General features: G+C 46.2%; 1 protein-coding gene across 3 annotated transcripts in view; it reads left to right on the top strand.

Moving 5' to 3' along the window:
• The window catches only part of LYPD6 (LY6/PLAUR domain containing 6), a 32,057-nt gene that overhangs the window by 11,734 nt on the left and 3,526 nt on the right, over positions 1-16,797 (top strand). For all 3 annotated transcript variants that reach the window (XM_017736062.1, XM_017736061.1, XM_008635016.2), the window contains exons 2-3: positions 14,048-14,202; positions 15,939-16,037. In XM_017736062.1, coding sequence (XP_017591551.1) covers positions 14,091-14,202; positions 15,939-16,037 — 211 coding nt within the window. In that variant the 5' untranslated portion in view covers positions 14,048-14,090. The remainder of the gene's footprint in view (positions 1-14,047; positions 14,203-15,938; positions 16,038-16,797) is intronic.

Genomic DNA, 16,797 nt, shown 5'->3' with positions numbered 1-16,797 from the left:
CTTGGAGGAACCAGGGATAGTGCAAGGTGTCCCTGCCACGGCAGAGGTGGACTGGGATGGGATTTAAGGTCCCTTCACACCCAAACCATCCCATGGTAACAGAGTCCATTGTGTCCCCAGCTGTGGATTGAGGCTGCACCTTCCACCCCATTCCGTGTGCTCCATGTTTGGGAAACGAGCACCTTGTTGGGAATGTCTGTGCTGGGAGATCCGGGCTGGGAGCTTCTGCCGGAATCCCTCTGTGTCTCTGCGCTGATTTTAAACAGAGACACATCCCAAAAGAGCCCACACTGGATTTCTGCTCCGTGCAAGCAGGAGCTGATGGTGTGATGAGATGGGAGCTGTGCCTGGAGCTGGATGTTGAGATTCCTATTAACCCTGGGGGTAGCACTGGAAAAATGCTCTTTTGTTCCCAGTTTTGCACAGGAAGCTCATTTTGGCTTCTTTTAATATCACAGCTCGAGCTGGCAGGGAGTCAGAACTTCAGCTCCATGACCTCATATCTCTGGCACAGAGCGTGGAGCTCCCTAAACCAGCCCCTGGTAATAAATCAAAAATGTGAAATGTCTGCAAGTCTGTCATAACAGGAGAAGGTTGTACAGCACATTTTTTATTTCTTCTTTTCCGCTTCGAGAAGAAAAATGAATTTTTTTGAGCTGTGATCAGGATTCCAGAGGATGAGCAAGCCCAGAGGGGGAAGTTCTGGGTTTTGCTCTGTCCCCTCTGTGGCTGTTGGGGTTGAAAACCCACCTGAGTTCCCAGAGTGGTGCCTCCACCTGCGCTGGGATCTGCTGCTTTATCGGGGAATCATAGCCATGAGGGGTGAGTGTGCTGCCAATGACACTAAAAAACCCCATAAATCTAGGAAGGGATCTTAAAGCTCATCCCACCTGCCACGGGCACCTTCAACTATGCCAGGTTGCTTCAACCTCGCCTTGGAACTTTATTTTATTTTTGTTTTATTGTTTTTCTTTTGGTTTTTTAAATTATTATTTCCTGAAAGACTCTAAAACAAAGACTTAAACCACTGATTATTTTCTGTTCTGGGGCAAACAATTTTCATGGCAACCCTATGCAAAATTTTAGGATTTCAAGTGTGCAGGTGTGGAAAAAACAAATTCCTCGTGGAGGGATGAGACCTTTCCTGCTTATCTGTTAATTCTGTTGCATAGAGGGGAAGGATCACAAATACAAAACCAAACTGTTCAAACTTCAGTTTGTTATCGTTTTAATTTATTTCTCTAACAGTCTCACCTGGAGCAATGCTTTTTGTCAGGTGATTCTGGTAAACAAAGAGCAGACACCTGAGCAGAGGTGGGAAACTGTTCCCTAATTAATTCCTGGTGCTTCTCCCACTGCTGGTGACTTTTTAAGGAGCTCAGGGAGCTCCTCTTCCCTGGTTTGGTCCTGCTCACCTTATCCCGCTGCTCTGGAGCTCTGCGGTTCCCTCTCCTCTACAGAAAGGTACATTTTAAAATCACTTTTTGATCTGTGAAAGGTTTTAAGGGAGAAGATGAGGGATCTGGATGGCAAAGGAATGATTTGCTGGTGGCACTGGGAGTTGGGACTGTTCTGCTTGGGCTCCAGTGCTTGGGAGCCCAAATTAATTTTATTGGGATTTAGGAATCGTGGTGATCAGAGTTGTGGTCTCAACTATGAGTTTGTGTGTAGAGCTCTGCTGGGTGCAGGAGGGGCCAGGTTTGGGTGGATTCCAGGCTTTCTGCAGGATCAGGCTCCTGTGGGAGCTGGTCCCACTCAGCCTTGGCAGGAGGATGCTCCTGTCCCCACTCAGGGCATCAGCGTCCCTATGGAGCTGGGATTTGAGGTCAGTGGGAGCCTGCTGATTTCAAGGAAAGCAGAGCAGGGGAAGTCTCTGCTCCCAGGAATTCCTGGTTTCCACGTGGTTTTGGAGTCATTTCTGTCGGAATACATTAGCAAACCTTCCTGACTTCCACTGGGCACCCTGTGCCAAGGCCTCACCAGCCTCACAGGGGAGGATCTATTCCCAATATCCCATCTACTCCCAATATCCCATCTATTCCCAATATCCCATCTACCCCTGCCTTTTCTCAGTTTAAAGCCAAAAGCTGTGGCTGTCCCTGAATCCCTGGAAGTGTCCCAGACCAGGCTGGACACTGGGGCTGGAGCAGCCTGGGACAGTGGGAGGTGTCCCTGCCCACAGCAGGGGTGGGATGGGATGAGCTTTAAGGTCCCTTTCCACCCCAACCCATTCCATGACTCCCTGATTTTATATTATTATATGAATTATAATATTTAAATACAGGACAATTATAACAATAGACAATTAGATCTAACAATAAATTATAAAATTTTCATATATAAACATGCAACCAGCACTGACATGCTGGCATGAGCCAACTCCAGGCCTTCATTTCCAAGTATGGCCAGAGCTGAACTCATTCCTGAGTTGCCTGGAAGTGCTCAGGGCTTGCAGAAAGAAAAAAAGGAAAGAAAATTTCTTTTAAAAGTGTCTTTCTTCCCTTATTAATTTAAGATATTTGCATGATTAGACATCATGGGAATTAAATTGGTGTTTCAGTGCCAAAAAGGCTGTCTGTTGGTGAGCCTGGCCATTGATATCATCAAAGTCATCTATATTTTATCTATAATATCCTTGGAAAGGCCATCATTCCCTAAAGGAAACTGACCTGATTGATTTTTTTCATGAGGCCTAAATGACCTATTAAAAAAATTAATTAAAATAGTGGCATGGAAAATAATTTGGAATTCATTTTATCACACCTATTCCCATGTATCCTTTGGACCAGTGGGATTTTTGAATTTCTAGCCCGTTTTCTACTTAGTCTGTTGGCTTTAGGGAGGAAATTTTTATCATCCTTTAATCTAGACTGATTTAATTTAATTTTTTTTCTTTTCTATAATGTTCTGGACTGGCCAGGTTGTGCTCTCTGCTCTATTTTGCACAGGCTGTGCTGATCCAGGGGCAATCCTTTGGTATTCCCAAGGATCCTTCACCCTTTTGGAAGCGATTTCTCAATTATTGGGGAGCCTAAAAATCAATATAATAAAATATGATGGTGTCAGCCGAGTGCTTGAAGTGGGAAGCAAACTACAGATCTCTGGTTCAAATATTTTAAATTTAAATGGGTTTATTGTGTCTTAAATATTCCTTTGTGCTTGTTGTGGTGAAATATTGAAGTGTTGTGGAATGAATTTCCTGGAAGCCTCGTTTTTCCCAAGGAAAATCAGGAAGAGGGGCCCTTGGAGGGTCATTATTTATAATGGTATTTGTTCCTGTCAGCATGGAAATAATTGGCAGAAAAGGTCAATTTGAGTGAAATTAGAGGCTGAAAATTGGTGTATTTTCAACATTTCCATGGTCAGGAGTGAATTCCTCCATGAATTTGGGGTAGGACTGAGTGTGGAGATTGGATCTAATGCAAACCAGTAAATCACAGGGAGAACGTCAGCGGTGACACAATGGAAGTTACAGATTGTGGCGTGTGGAATTCCAGGTGATTCATGAGGGGAAATGAAGCAATGGTGAAATCAGGGGGCACATTTGGAAAAGCTTTTGTGTTTTTAGCACGTTCTGAAGGCGAGTGAGTGAGGCAGATGAGTTGGAGCATGATTTTGAGGGATTCTTCGTACCAGATAACATCTCTGGGCTGGCAGGCTCCTGAATTATGGGTGATATTCCAAAAAAACCTTGGGAAAGTGGACTTTGTAATGCCAAGGGGATGAGGCATTCGGATCTAGCAGGAGGCAGGGCAGATGAAGAGAGGTTTAAAGTTTAATTAATACCAAGAAGGGGTTAAGTTTTAATTGATGTGATCCATAAACCTTCTGCATTTTCCCCATTTGGTTATGGGGGGAGGTGTAAAGGGATGTGGTGCTCCCAGGGCCTAAAGGGGCTTCAGGAGAGCTGGAGAGGGAATTTGGATAAGGGATGGAGGGACAGGACACAGGGAATGGCTTCCCACTGCCAGAGGGCAGGGATGGATGGGAGATTGGGCAGGAATTGTTCCCTGGGAGGGTGGGCAGGCCCTGGCACAGGGTGCCCAGAGCAGCTGGGGCTGCCCCTGGATCCCTGGCAGTGCCCAAGGCCAGGCTGGACATTGGGGCTGGGAGCAGCCTGGGACAGTGGGAGGTGTCCCTGCCATGGCAGGGATGGGATGGGGATGGGCTTTAAGTCCCTTCCAACCCAAACCAGTCTGGGATTCCATAAAAATTGTCCAATGCGTGTGGGTTTCTCTCCATCCTGGACATCCCGTTCCTTTCCCACCTCAGCTCCTGTTCCCTTGCCCTGCTGATCTTGGGCAGTGTCCAGGTCCTTGTCCTGGCTCCTGGGTGGGGTTATTGTGCTTCACTCCCCTGATTTTTTATTTTTATTTTTTATTTTTATTTTTGTTATTTTTATTTATTTTTATTTTTTTATTTTTATTTTTTTATTTTTATTTTTTTATTTTTACATTACCCAAACCGGGGTTTTCCTGTTCTAATGGACACTTTGTGATGGCCCCGTGACCCTCGGGATTTATCTCATGCCTGGAAGATCTTCAATGATCTTCCCACCCCTTTTTCATCTGAGCCTACTTTTAGGAAGCTTTATTCATCCCAGCATTATTTCTGCCACGAGACAGAAATATTCTGCTTATTGTGAATAAAATGTTGTTGTTTTGGGAAAATTTCCACTATCCAAGCACTGCAATTTCAGGAAAATTCCCTTTTTCTATCCTTGGGCACTGTTGTTATTTGCAGTTAACCCCAAATAAATGCAGCAAATAATCTCTGAGCTCCAGGGAATTATTTCTCTTGGGTTGAAGTAAAAATTGGATGAAAAAAATTAAACAACCACCAAAAAACCCCAAAATAACAAAATAACATAAAATCCCTTTTCTGGCATTGCTTAAAAATCATAAGGTTTGTTTTTGGGGTGAAATCCATGAGGATGAGAGCCTGGTTTTCTGCTCGCAGAATTGTTCAGTAGCTTGATTTTATTTTATTTATTAAATAAATATTGAATTATCTATTTACTCTCACTAGAAATAAATTCATGCCTCAGCTCTCTGACCTGCTGGCAGGCAATTATGGATCGTGGGAATGTTTTTTTTGTTTAACTGTGGAATATGATAGGATTTTTCCTTGTAATATTGTGTTGTGCCCATATTTACGTGATAAATCCACATTAAAATTGATTGGCGGTGTTTATCTACAAGTGAAATACAGGGAGGGTGAAGAACTTGTGTAAAAACCGAATAAAAAATTAAATATACAACGAAATGGCTGCTGGGGAATGAAATGTCCCTGCTTTATTCCTGGAGTTTTCTCTGTGGTTAATTCACTTTATAAATGGTTTCCTCCAAACTGAACTTGGAACAGCAAAATTATTCCCTTTAGCGTCAGAAAAATGGATTAAAATTGAAATTAATTCTGCTGCTCAGAGCGTTTTGTCCATCAGTAAATTGTAATGACATTAAAATAAAGGAGTGACTTTCTGCACAAGCCAAGGGTAGAGAATTTTCTGTAGGAAGGCACCCACACTGCTCAGTTTCCCAGGACATTTATGTGATAAAAACCAAAGAGAAATCCAAAATTTCCATCTCAGGAATATCCACTGAGACCCCTCATTGCGGTGCTGGAAGTTTGAAACCATCCTGGGAGCGGTGGCTAAAATGGGGGATGGTGTTTTACAGCTTCCCATCGTGCTGGGGATGAGCTTTCTCTTAATTAGTTCTTTTTTTCATCAACAAGTTGGAAAAATAAAGGAATTAAATGGCTTTTTCTGAGCAGACAAGTGGCAATTAATTGGCCGTTAAATTCAAATAACACTGGAAATTCTTATGGAGCAGTGGGTTTGTTTTGGGTTCTGCTGGGTTTTGTTTTCCTGGAAAAACAAATGAAAATCTTCATGAATTAAGGATTTGTTCATTCCATGGATTAACCAGACAGCTGAAAGAACATTAACTGGTCATTCTCATTTGGGTTTATTTCATATTATTTAATGATACGTAGCTTTTCTCATTTATACCAAATAAAATACACATTAAAACTGGAGAGGGTAACTTGGAGTAAAGCTCTTGGAGGAAAATATTTGAATTTTGGTGCCACAGGACTGAAAATACGAAATCAGATGAATTTTGCTCTTTAAATATAACTAATTATGGTGATTTCTGCAAAGAGATTTATGACAAAATCTGTTAGAGCCCTTATGGAGCAAAAAATTTCAGCAGAAAGAATAAAATAGAACAAGAAAATCTTACTTATTTTGCTGTAGAAATCTGCCTCAGATAAATTGGGACTCACAAAAACACGAGCTACTTTATCAAGACAAAAATGAGAACGAGGTACTTATCTAAAGGATCCTTGGACGAGGCTTGGGTCGTTGGTCATTAAATTTTACGGAGATGTCGGAATTGTCCAGCTGGGAATGGCCAAGCCCTTCCCAATTATTCCCCTGGTGCTGACAGTGGCGTGGCATCTTCTCCAGCCTGGTTTGAGATGTGCTCTTTAGAAATGAGGAAAGCAGATGCGTTGTCCTCCTGTGTGTCCTGGATTTTTGGTGCCTTGTGCCAACGGGAATTCACGTGCGGGTCAGGAAATAAAAATTAGGATGAACTCTGGGTGAACTGTCAGGGGAAGGGAGCCTTTCCATGGGCTCATCCTGCCGTGTCCAGGGCTGGAAAAATGACACATGGTGTTCATTAACTGCTACGTGCATACGTTAATTTATTTGGGGGAAAAACACGGCATTACAGCGGGAATTGGGAAAACTGAGGGCTCCATTAACCTCTCGTAATGGAGGAAAGGCAAGGAATAATAACGGCGCAATCAGCGATGGGCCAAAACACCCCTCAGAGGGGGAAAAAGCTGCAATTTTGGCTGAGTTCATAACAATAAAACCTCGTTTGCTCAAGGTGACGTTGGCAGGGCCGAGCTGTGGCGTCGCACAGAGCTCGTTTCGGGCGGACGCCGCCGGGTCGGGCCTCGGTGCCTAATCTAGCATGGCAAATGTGCGAGGTGATGTCCCAGAGGAACTGTCACAAATCCCGCCGGAGAGGCATCGGGAGAGCGGCAACACAATGGTGCAGATTGATGTCTGGCTTTATTAAAGCACAGTTTGGTGCAGGAGGGACAGACTCCCTCTTTCATGTCCCTGTCAGCCTCTAATCAACGAGTTTCTTATCAATACTTTTGGCGTAAAAATACTGAATGCAGAACTGCTGGGAGATGGGGGAAAAAACCCCCTCCTTTGGAGGTGCCCTTTTCACCAATTAGATTTTGAGATGTCACTAAGCTGGGTTTTAATTTGGCCTGAGCACGCTTGGTTAACTGGGTAGAGCTCATTTTTGTAATCAGGAGGAGCTTTGGTGCTCCTGCTTTGGTCTCCCCCCAATTATTCCCTATAACAGTCTCCTTTCACAGCCAGAGCCAGATCCTGCCCGTTGGAAAACGATGGGATTGTTTGGAGATCTATTTTCCACACCATCCCAACGACCCTCCCTTGTAATTTTTTACTACTTGAAATATTTGTTGCTGCAGCACAAATCAACTGCTCCAGGAGTTTACCCAGGATAACCTTGGGCTCGGCGGCTGTTCCTTTGATCCTTTAAAAATACTGAGGATCCTCCCAGGTTGTCCCAATTTTCTTGACTTAACAAGAATTTAACCTTAAAAATTCATCCCATTCTGTTCAAATTGCTCTTTCTATGTACCTGCCAAGCTGGAACATGGACTAGGAAAGTATTTTCTTGACAGGTTTCATGTCTTGGTTGCAGCTTAGATAATTTTCCAGCTCTTGTCATAAACATGGAATACATTATCCTGCTTTTAAATTTCCCTTGTTTCTTTGGCATCGTTTTGGCTGCACTTTATTTGGTCACACTGCACAATTCTTTCTCTTTTTCCCAGTATCTGGGATGCTCTTGCTTGGCTTAAATCTAAGGAGGAAAGATGGTCCAGAATGATCCCAATCGCTGTTTCCACATGGAGCTTCACCAAAATTGAATTTCATTCATAGATTCTGTTCCTTGGGATTTCATTTTTCTTGTGCCCAGGAAAAATTCACCACCCTGCCCCCTTCCAGTGCTGTCACCAGCCCTGGACCAGCCTCCCCGTCCTGAAATTCCTTCTGTGGGTGATCCCCTTCCTCCTTCGGCCACGAGACTTTCCTGAGGAGCAGGAAGGAAAGCGTAATCCACAGCATCTCTGCCTTGGGAAGAGGAGCCCTTTCAGTTGTCCCAGTGAACCTAAAAGTTTATTTAGGGAATAATTTAACTGCCCTCCTCCCCTTGGCCGCTGGAACTCAGTGACTGGGGGGGGTTTGTGTCTTATTAGCAGGAAAATCCCAGGATTTCTGTGCTCACGCATGGTTTCCTTATCCTGTCTGTGTGGAGCCGGGCTGTCTGGGGGCTCTCCATTTGAGGTCAGCCCATGTGCTGAGGAGCTTCCAGAATTCCCAAATGGAGCTAAATCCTGATTTTCCACATCCCCCTGGGCTTGCTGCCCTCGCTGCCTCTATTGCAGGCCATGCAAAACCCCAAGAATAGGTCTTGAAATGATTTATTGGATCATCCATGTCCATTTTCCTGCTTTTTTCTGCTGATTCAGAGGCATTTGTGGTCATGGTTTTGAATATTTCATGTAATTTAAAGGAAGGAAAAGTGGTGTCCCACCACTTTCACCAGCTCAGCTTGACAATTAATTTGCAGAAATTATCTTTTCTTATATCGTGGCCTGGCTTAATTTTAAATTCCCTTTTTTTTTCCCTGTCCCTAATGCCAAATACTGAGTGCCTTAGATATTCCAGGAGAATATATTTATTCCATCTCTGTTTTTCTGAAGCCAAACTATCCTGAGGGAGAATAGAAGTGACATTTTACCCCAGATCATTAAAAGATGAGGGACCTAAGAAAAGTTTCACTGGTGGGACTGAAAAGATGAGTGGTTCAGGTTGAAAACAGAAGCCAAGCACTGCCTGTAAAATAATCTTGGAATCACATCCTGTTACAGCTTAAACTGCATCCGAGGGAAGGCGGCGTGAGAGGGAACATATTGTCCCCCCCTTCACTTCCCCAGGTCCAAGGCTTTTAGCTCAATGAACTCCAGGCTTTGTAATTAGCAGCAAGGCGATTAGGTGAGCCACGCTCCTGGGAGTAATTAGTGCACTAATTGTGTTTGATTGTTTAATTACTCTTGCTTACTGTAATTGAGGAGGGGTAGTGAGCCCCTCTGCAAGAGCTCCGAGAGGTCCCTTGGATACAAGAGCTTGGCCACATCCCATTTTATGGGGAGGGGGACACACATTTACCCATTCCTGGGGTGAAACTGCCAAGAAAATCCCTTAAATGGCACACAGAAAAAACCTGGATTTGGAGGCAATTCCTAAGAATTCCAGGTTTTTTTCATAGCCTTTTGACATGTGTGGTGGGAACCAAAAGAAATAAATAGAATAGACACAAAAAGGTTGAGCAGGATAAAGGAGAAGGGGGGGAAAAGGCAATTATAGCTGGTGAAGTTACCAACAGTCCCTGAGATTGTTGTCTGGGATCTGGCCCAGCTGCCAGACGGAAAACGTTCCGTCGTCATTCCCATTTGTCATTGGACAGTGATGACACAGGCAGAGAGGCGGGTTTGGATTCGGAAGCTGGAGGGAGATGAAAACCAATCCAAATATTGTCAATTCAGCCATGGAAAGTCCAACCTGTAGCTTTGTGTGACCTCGGAAGAAAGGCAGGAGGAAAATCTGCAGAGTTATTGGGGGAAGTTGTGTTGGGGTGGTGCATGGGGAGGTATTCCTGGAGGGAAGAGTGTGCCTGCAGGAACAGCTCTTCCAGCCTTGTCAGGCTGCTCAGAGTTCCCATGGCTTCATTTCCCACTGAGGAATAATCATCCTAAGGCCGTGGAAGGATGGCCCAGCTGACCCCGCACAGCGGAATTCGCGGGAGCGAGCAGCTCGTGCTGAGGTCTCGGCGGTTTCTCACAGATGGCGCTGCCTGGCCATGCTGTGATCGCTGCTTTAGGGCTCAGAAAGTCTCCTGCCCGCTGGGAGGGAACTTTTCCTGGCTTATTTCACTCAAGGAAGGCTTGATTTAGGGCATTCTGGGATGGAGGCTCTTCCAAGGGGGAGAATAAAAGGAAATGTCAGGATGAAATTAGTAGGAACCTTGTAGGAACTTGGAGGTGTGGCCCAGACAGTGAGGAGGAGATGCAGGAGGAAGGTTGAGAGGAGGTGTCAGCAGAATCATCAACCTCCCGTGAGACCAGACAACTTCCCACTGCACTGGAAATCCAGGGAGAGCAGGGAAATTCTCTGCCTCCCATGGGAACAAGGCGGGGGACACAGAACACCACAACCTGTGCCATACTTGCATGAGGAGAACCACAGAAACACCCGTGGATCTGGAATTCCTGCCTGCCTGGTTTGGGGAAGTGTTTGTTTGGGAAGATTTGGTGTCTGACTCCTGTTTTTTGCCCTTTTTTCCCCTCCTGGAATGGTGTTTTTACTGCAAACTCGCAGCTGGCAGTGGCCCAGCTCGTGGATTTGGTCATGGTCAGCTGGCTGAGCTTGAGAGGGACAGGAGGGACAAAGCTATCCTTAAAAATAACCGTCCCCTCCATCAACACTTCTCCCCTAAAACCGGAGCTCTGATATCCGGCCTCCGCTCCAGCGCTTCCTGGGAGGATTGGGACCTTCCATTGTCCCCAGGGCTGGTGACAACGAGGATGAGATGTCACCTCCCTAATGAGACCTGACAAGTGGGCAACTGGGCTGCTGCTCGGGGCCTCGAATGGTTCATCTCCAAGGCAGCGTGGCAGGGCAAAGGGCAGGCCGGAGTAATCCCGCTGCGGAGCGGGAATGGGAACGCCTTCCCGCCTCCGAGGTGCTGCTGGAGCTGGGAAGATTGAGTTAACCAGGATTTCTGTGTCAGTGCCCAGGACCTTTCACCAACAGACGGCATGATCTAAATGCCATGTGACTGTGTCCCCCCCATTGGCACCGGCAGCGGATTCCGAGTGGGCCGCGCCAGCTTCCCTTAGGTTGGGATGAGGACTTGGCTCTGGGAGAGGAGCCGAGGGGATTTGAGGGAAAAAATATCTGCCTGTGCCCTGGATTTGCTCTGCCAGCAGGGGTTTAGCTCTGTAGGAGTCGATACACCACCAATAACTCCTGAAAATATAATTGTGTACAAAGTTTGGAGGTTTTGGCTGAAAGTCGTGGACTAAAAGGGGCTTGTGAGTGAAAGAAAAACCCTTTACACCCTTGGTGAAGCTTCTCAGGGCTTATAGAATTCCTGAAGAGAATCCATCATTGTAGAGAAATACAATTTTGTAGGATTTTGGGAACCAAACCAAAGTTTTTGTGAAATGTCTGCAGGTTTTAAGACAGTGCATCCATATCCATATATCTATATTTATATCACCTTCCTTATATTTTATTTTTATGTGAGTGCAACACCAGAGAAAATGAGTGTGCTGAACACTGAATTAATATCGAAATATTTCAAATAGATCTAATTATTGAATATGAATTGAATTATTAACTATTGCATATTACCTTTATTCAAAGTATTCTTTCCACTTCTCTCTCTGTGAAATATCATCGTTACCTTAAACATCACCGAATATTTGCCCCCCATCAATGACAGAACTATGTGCACCCCTGTGTTCCTACTCAAAATATTCATGGAATAGTAAATATTTGGGTTTCTGGCAGTGGATATTTCCATGCTTGCAGTAATTCCTGGTTTTCCCCTACCTGTGTGTATGGAATGAGCAGGTGGAACATGCCCAGGGTGACAAATGGTGACAGTAAGGGTGGCAGGTGTTTGCTCAGTAAGGACTTTCTACTCCCCTAAATTCCAGTTTAAAATATTGGCCCTGCTTGCCTTGCTCTGGATAATTTTCTAACCCAGACGATTTAAAAATTTTAATGATTTGCCCATAATGAAACCTGTTTCAAACAGAAAATCGAGGTGGGGGAGTGAATTCTCTCTGTTCATTCACGGTTTCTTGCAACTCATTAGAAGTTGGCAATTAAGGTCTTTGCAATTACAAGAGGAACGATGTGAACATTTTTAGGGAGCAGCTGGAGGATTTCAGCCACTTTTCTGAATCTGGTGCCTGAGTGCTGCCACACAGGATTTGGAGAGGGGCTGGACGAGCAGTTGGTCCCACAAAAGGGACACTGGGGAAAGCAACGTCCTCAGCTGGAAGGTTTTGATCAGCTCTGCAAAAACAAAAGCTTTTTGTGCTTCTGATGAGCAAACCCAGCAAATTTTTGTCTCTTTGGGAGGAATTCCTGCCGTTATTTCAACCTTGCTGTGTTGTAACTTAAAATATCGCTATAATGGTTGGATTTGATGATATTGGAGGTCTTTTCCAACCTTAATGATTCCAGGATTGTTTTTTCTTTATGTTGATAACCTGTTAATAACAGGCTGCTGATGAGAGTTGGTGCTGAGCTGCGACGAGCGCCTCCTTTTGGGACGTGAATCCTCATTTTTCGGTCCTCTAGCTCAGGATCAAATCCTCATTTTTTGCTCCTGACGGTCTCACTGCAAACTGCTGATGTCTTGAAATGAAGAGTGGGGTTTGTAAAACCTTCTCTGGCGTGGTTTGGGATAAAAAAAATTCCCAAATTCTCCCTCCACATCCCACATGGACCCATTTCTTTCATCTTCCACGTGGTTGGGAGAGGTTTATTTTACTTCCTGTCTGCTTCTAATCAGGATTTTGTTCTCCCCTGGTTGAGAGGGATCTATGGAGTAAATCCAATGGAAATTGGCATTTGCCTCTTCATGAGGTTAAACCAACAAAGTTTGAAGCAGTGGGCTGTGTGTTATCTTTTTTCCCTCGTTGTTTTTATGGATTTCTCTGTGTTTTAATAAAAAAGCTGTTTGAAGATAACAGCAGGGACAATGACAACCTTTGTGCTGCTGCTCCTGGGTGGATTTCTGCTGTGGGACCAACATTTGGAGGTGACATCCCCAGCCCTGCCACATCTTTCCTGAGGAAAAAAAAAACCCAAACAAAAATATTTATTAAATAATAACCGCCACATATTCAAAGCTGCTTAGGAAATATGTGGGTGTTGCAGATCTCTTGGTCCATCTGGGTGGAAAAAACTCATCCCAACCCTGTGTGTTCTGGATGGATTCCAAAGGAAACCGTTGGCTCCTGCCTGGCTCTGCAGCCGCATCCTTTCAGGATTTTCCCATCCCGTTCGATTTTTGAGGCACTTCCATCATTTTTAAGGGTTTCTAAAAATCTGTTTAATGGTTTATTGGCCTTGTCTGCCCCTGGATGGCTCCCTACAGCCTGGGTGCAGGGATTGGGATGCTCCTGAAAGCTGCTGGTATTGGGATGGTCTCAGGAATGGTACCACAGTGGTTGTTTGGTTCCGCTTCAAGTAGCTCCCATCAGTCAGGGACTTGGAAGAATACACTGAACCGTTTATTAATGGCATCACAAAGGGAATAAATCCCTTTGGAGCATGGATGAGGAAAATCCAATGGTCACTTTGTTTGCAGCTCTGAGATGGAGGCTTTTCCAAGAGGAAATGCCAACATAAGATCAGTAGGAACCTCATAGGATGGTGGAGATGTGGCCCCAGGTGGTGAGGAGGAGTCAGGAGGAAGGTGGAGAGGAGGTGTCAGCAGAACCATCAACCTCTTGTAGCACCAGGCAACTTCCCACTGCACTGGAAATCCAGGGAGATCCTTTGTCCAAGTCTTTTCCAGGGCTGTTGATGCCAAAATAACCCCAGCAGTGGGAGGCTCCAGGGTTGGGTAGTGGGGATGAGGTGGTGGCCAGGTCCTTGTGGGTTTGCTCTGCTCATCCCTGCTCTCTGCCATTTCCTCATGGAAAGAGGGATTGGGCACTGGAATGGGCAGCCCAGGGAGGTGGTGGAGTCACGGTCCCTGGAGGTTGTTAAGGAAAGCCTGGATGTGGCACTCGCTGCCGTGGTTTGGGTGACAGGGTGGTGTTGGTCATGGGTTGGACTCGATGATCTCAGAGGTCTTTTCCATCCTGGTTAATTTTGGGATTCTGTGCCTCTGCCCAGGTGGGGATCTTCGGCCGCCGCATGAGCAGGTCCTGGCCGGGCCATGGCCTGGCCACCGGGGCTGCTCCTGCTGCTCCTGCTCCTGTCCGGCCGTGCTCCGGCCGCGCGGAGCCGCGACTTCACCGCCAAGGACATTGTCTACCTCCACCCCTCCAGTAAGTGACCTCCACCCTGGGACAGGGACGAGGGAAACAGCAGCCAGCGCTGTGGGGTGCTCTGAGCAGCCCGGAGCTGTTCCAGAGCATCCCAAGCCTTGAGCTTCTGGATTTGCACTCAGGTTCTCCCAGGAGCCCAACCCCAGAGCCATTGCCAGTTATGGTTTCTGTGATCCTCAGAGGCCACTGGAATATTTTCCAGTATGGCACTGGGGTGCTGCATTTCTCTGTACCAAATTTCATCTTGTCACATATTTCCTTCATTTTTCCCACTTGTTCTTGAGCCGTGGCTGTGTTTGTTTGCTTTTAGCTCTGCCTCTAACCTGGTTTTACATGGAATCGTGGAATGGTTTGGGTTGGGAGGCACCGGGTTTGTACAGTCCCCACTCCCACAGGGCCAAGTTGATGTGGGAGAAACCCCAAGTTTTTGTGGGAGGTGACCCTGCCCATGGCAGAGGGCGGGGCAAGATGGGCTTTAAGGTCCCTCCCAACCCAACCCAAACCATTCCAGGATTCTGTGTAAACCAGACCCAAAAGGGTTTAAAGGACTCATAGGGTTACAGGCAGCACCGACAGCTCTGGCCTTGATTCCAGGCACTCCTGGAGCAATGGAGTTGTGCATCTTTAGATCTTCCCTGGACTCTCACCGGTCTGTTCTCTTTATCAGACACAAACTTAGTGAATTCCATGAGAACAAGGTGCCTGTGGAGCCGTCCCTGCCTTCTCTCCCCACAGAAAACTCACTGCTTCACTGGCTGGAAAATTTGCATTCTGTGCAAGCAGGATGAAATTCCTGTTTTATTCCATAACCATGACCTGTCAGAGACCCAGGGTGAGAGGGATTAATTTAATCCATGTGTTGTCCCAGCCCCAGCCCCACCAGAGACACTCCTGGGTGATTTCTTGGTCCTTAAAAGCTGAAAGGAAACAAGCAGTGAAATCGTCTTGCTTCACCTCTCCTTCCCAAACAGGATCCGGCCCAGAGCAAGGGGAGGAGGTGAGGAGGAGGAGGAGGAGGAGAAGGAGGAGGAGGAGGGAGGGTGAAGATGTGGCCCAGAGAGCTGTAGGGCTTCAATTCACTGATAAATGTGACCTGGTCACCATTTGGCTTCTGAGAAGGCAGCAGCACCTTGAGGATGGATTGAAAGTGCCACAGAAGTGCTGCCAGGAGAGCAATTAAGGAATTAGCCCTCATTTGGTGAGATAAATTAGGACAGAGGCTGCTGTTCAGGCCTGGAGGTTCAGCAAAGTGGTTTTGTTCCCTTTGGGGCCACGAGCCTGCCTTCAACAGGAGCAGCTTCTTTCCCTGGTGGGAACATTCCCAGAGCGTTTAAATCCACCTGATATTTTGTTATCAGCACTGATAAAGCCGCAGGGCTGGATGCGAGCTCTGATTCCAGGAGAATGAGTATTCCTTGCTCCCATTAGCTCCCTTTGAAGTCAGCAGTGGCACTTTGGCTGGGTCAACACAGCTGGAACGAGGCCATGGGGACCTCAGTGTGCCTCTCCTGCTGTGGGTTTTACAAATCAGGACCAACCTGCTGAAGCCGACAGGAAAATCGGGAGAAATTTGGATCTAAAGAGAAGAACTGTTGCTGCTTTCTCCTGAAAAGCAGCACAGAACCAGATTAATTGGGTCATTTTAACTCCATATTATCCATTCCTTTTAACTCCGTATTATCTATTCTGACTCCATTATCTCTTCCTTTTAACTCCATGTTTTCCATTCCTTTCAGCCACGCCGTATCCTCGTGGATTTAAGTGTTTCACCTGCGAAAAGGCCTCGGATAATTACGAGTGCAACCGCTGGGCTCCAGATGTTTACTGTCCCCGAGGTAACCAGCCCCCTCCCAGGGTTTCATCCCAACCCACCTATCCCTGCCAGGGGCCAGGCTGAGCCCTGTTATTCCCAAAAATGTGGAATATGGGATGCTGGTGGTTGCTTAAAGGAGTAATCCTTTAAGCTTTTCTGTCTCCTTGCAGTGGATGAAGTTGATGGCTTTGAACTATTCCCTGTTTTCCTCTGGCTCAGATGGGGATTAAATCAGGCTGATCTTGCTTTCCCAGAATCCCAGATTGGTTTGGGTTGGAAGAGACCTTAAAGCTCATCCCATTCCATGGGCAGGGACACCTTCCACTATCCCAGGCTGCTCCAAGCCCCGTCCAGCCTGGCCTTGGACACTGCCAGGGATCCAGGGGCAGCCACAGCTTCTCTGGGAATTCCATCCCAGGGCCTCCGCACCCTCATGGGGAAGGATTTTTAAGAGTTTTTTTTCTCTTACTGGTGAATACAGGACCAGTTCTGGCTGTGTTCACTTCCCTCCCCTCTGGCACAAATCCACATTCAGGGCAGCCACAGCTGGAATTTTGATATTTGCAGTGGTTTGATCTCATCAGTCCCCTTGGAGCCTGAAGCTGGGAACAGCTCAGGGAATACAAACCCTCAAATCTCAGATCCAGGCACTGCTGAGATCCCCAGATCTTGCCCTCCTTCACCACTTCTCTTCCGAGACCCTCCCAAGACATTGAGATCATCCACAACCCTGATAAATCCCATTTAGTTGGATTATTTGGGGATTTTGCCTTCGGAAAAGA

This window comes from Corvus brachyrhynchos, unplaced genomic scaffold (assembly GCF_000691975.1).
Source record: "Corvus brachyrhynchos isolate BGI_N302 unplaced genomic scaffold, ASM69197v1 scaffold45, whole genome shotgun sequence".
NCBI classification, from domain to species: Eukaryota; Metazoa; Chordata; class Aves; order Passeriformes; family Corvidae; genus Corvus; species Corvus brachyrhynchos.
This window is presented reverse-complemented; position numbering and strand designations above follow the sequence as displayed.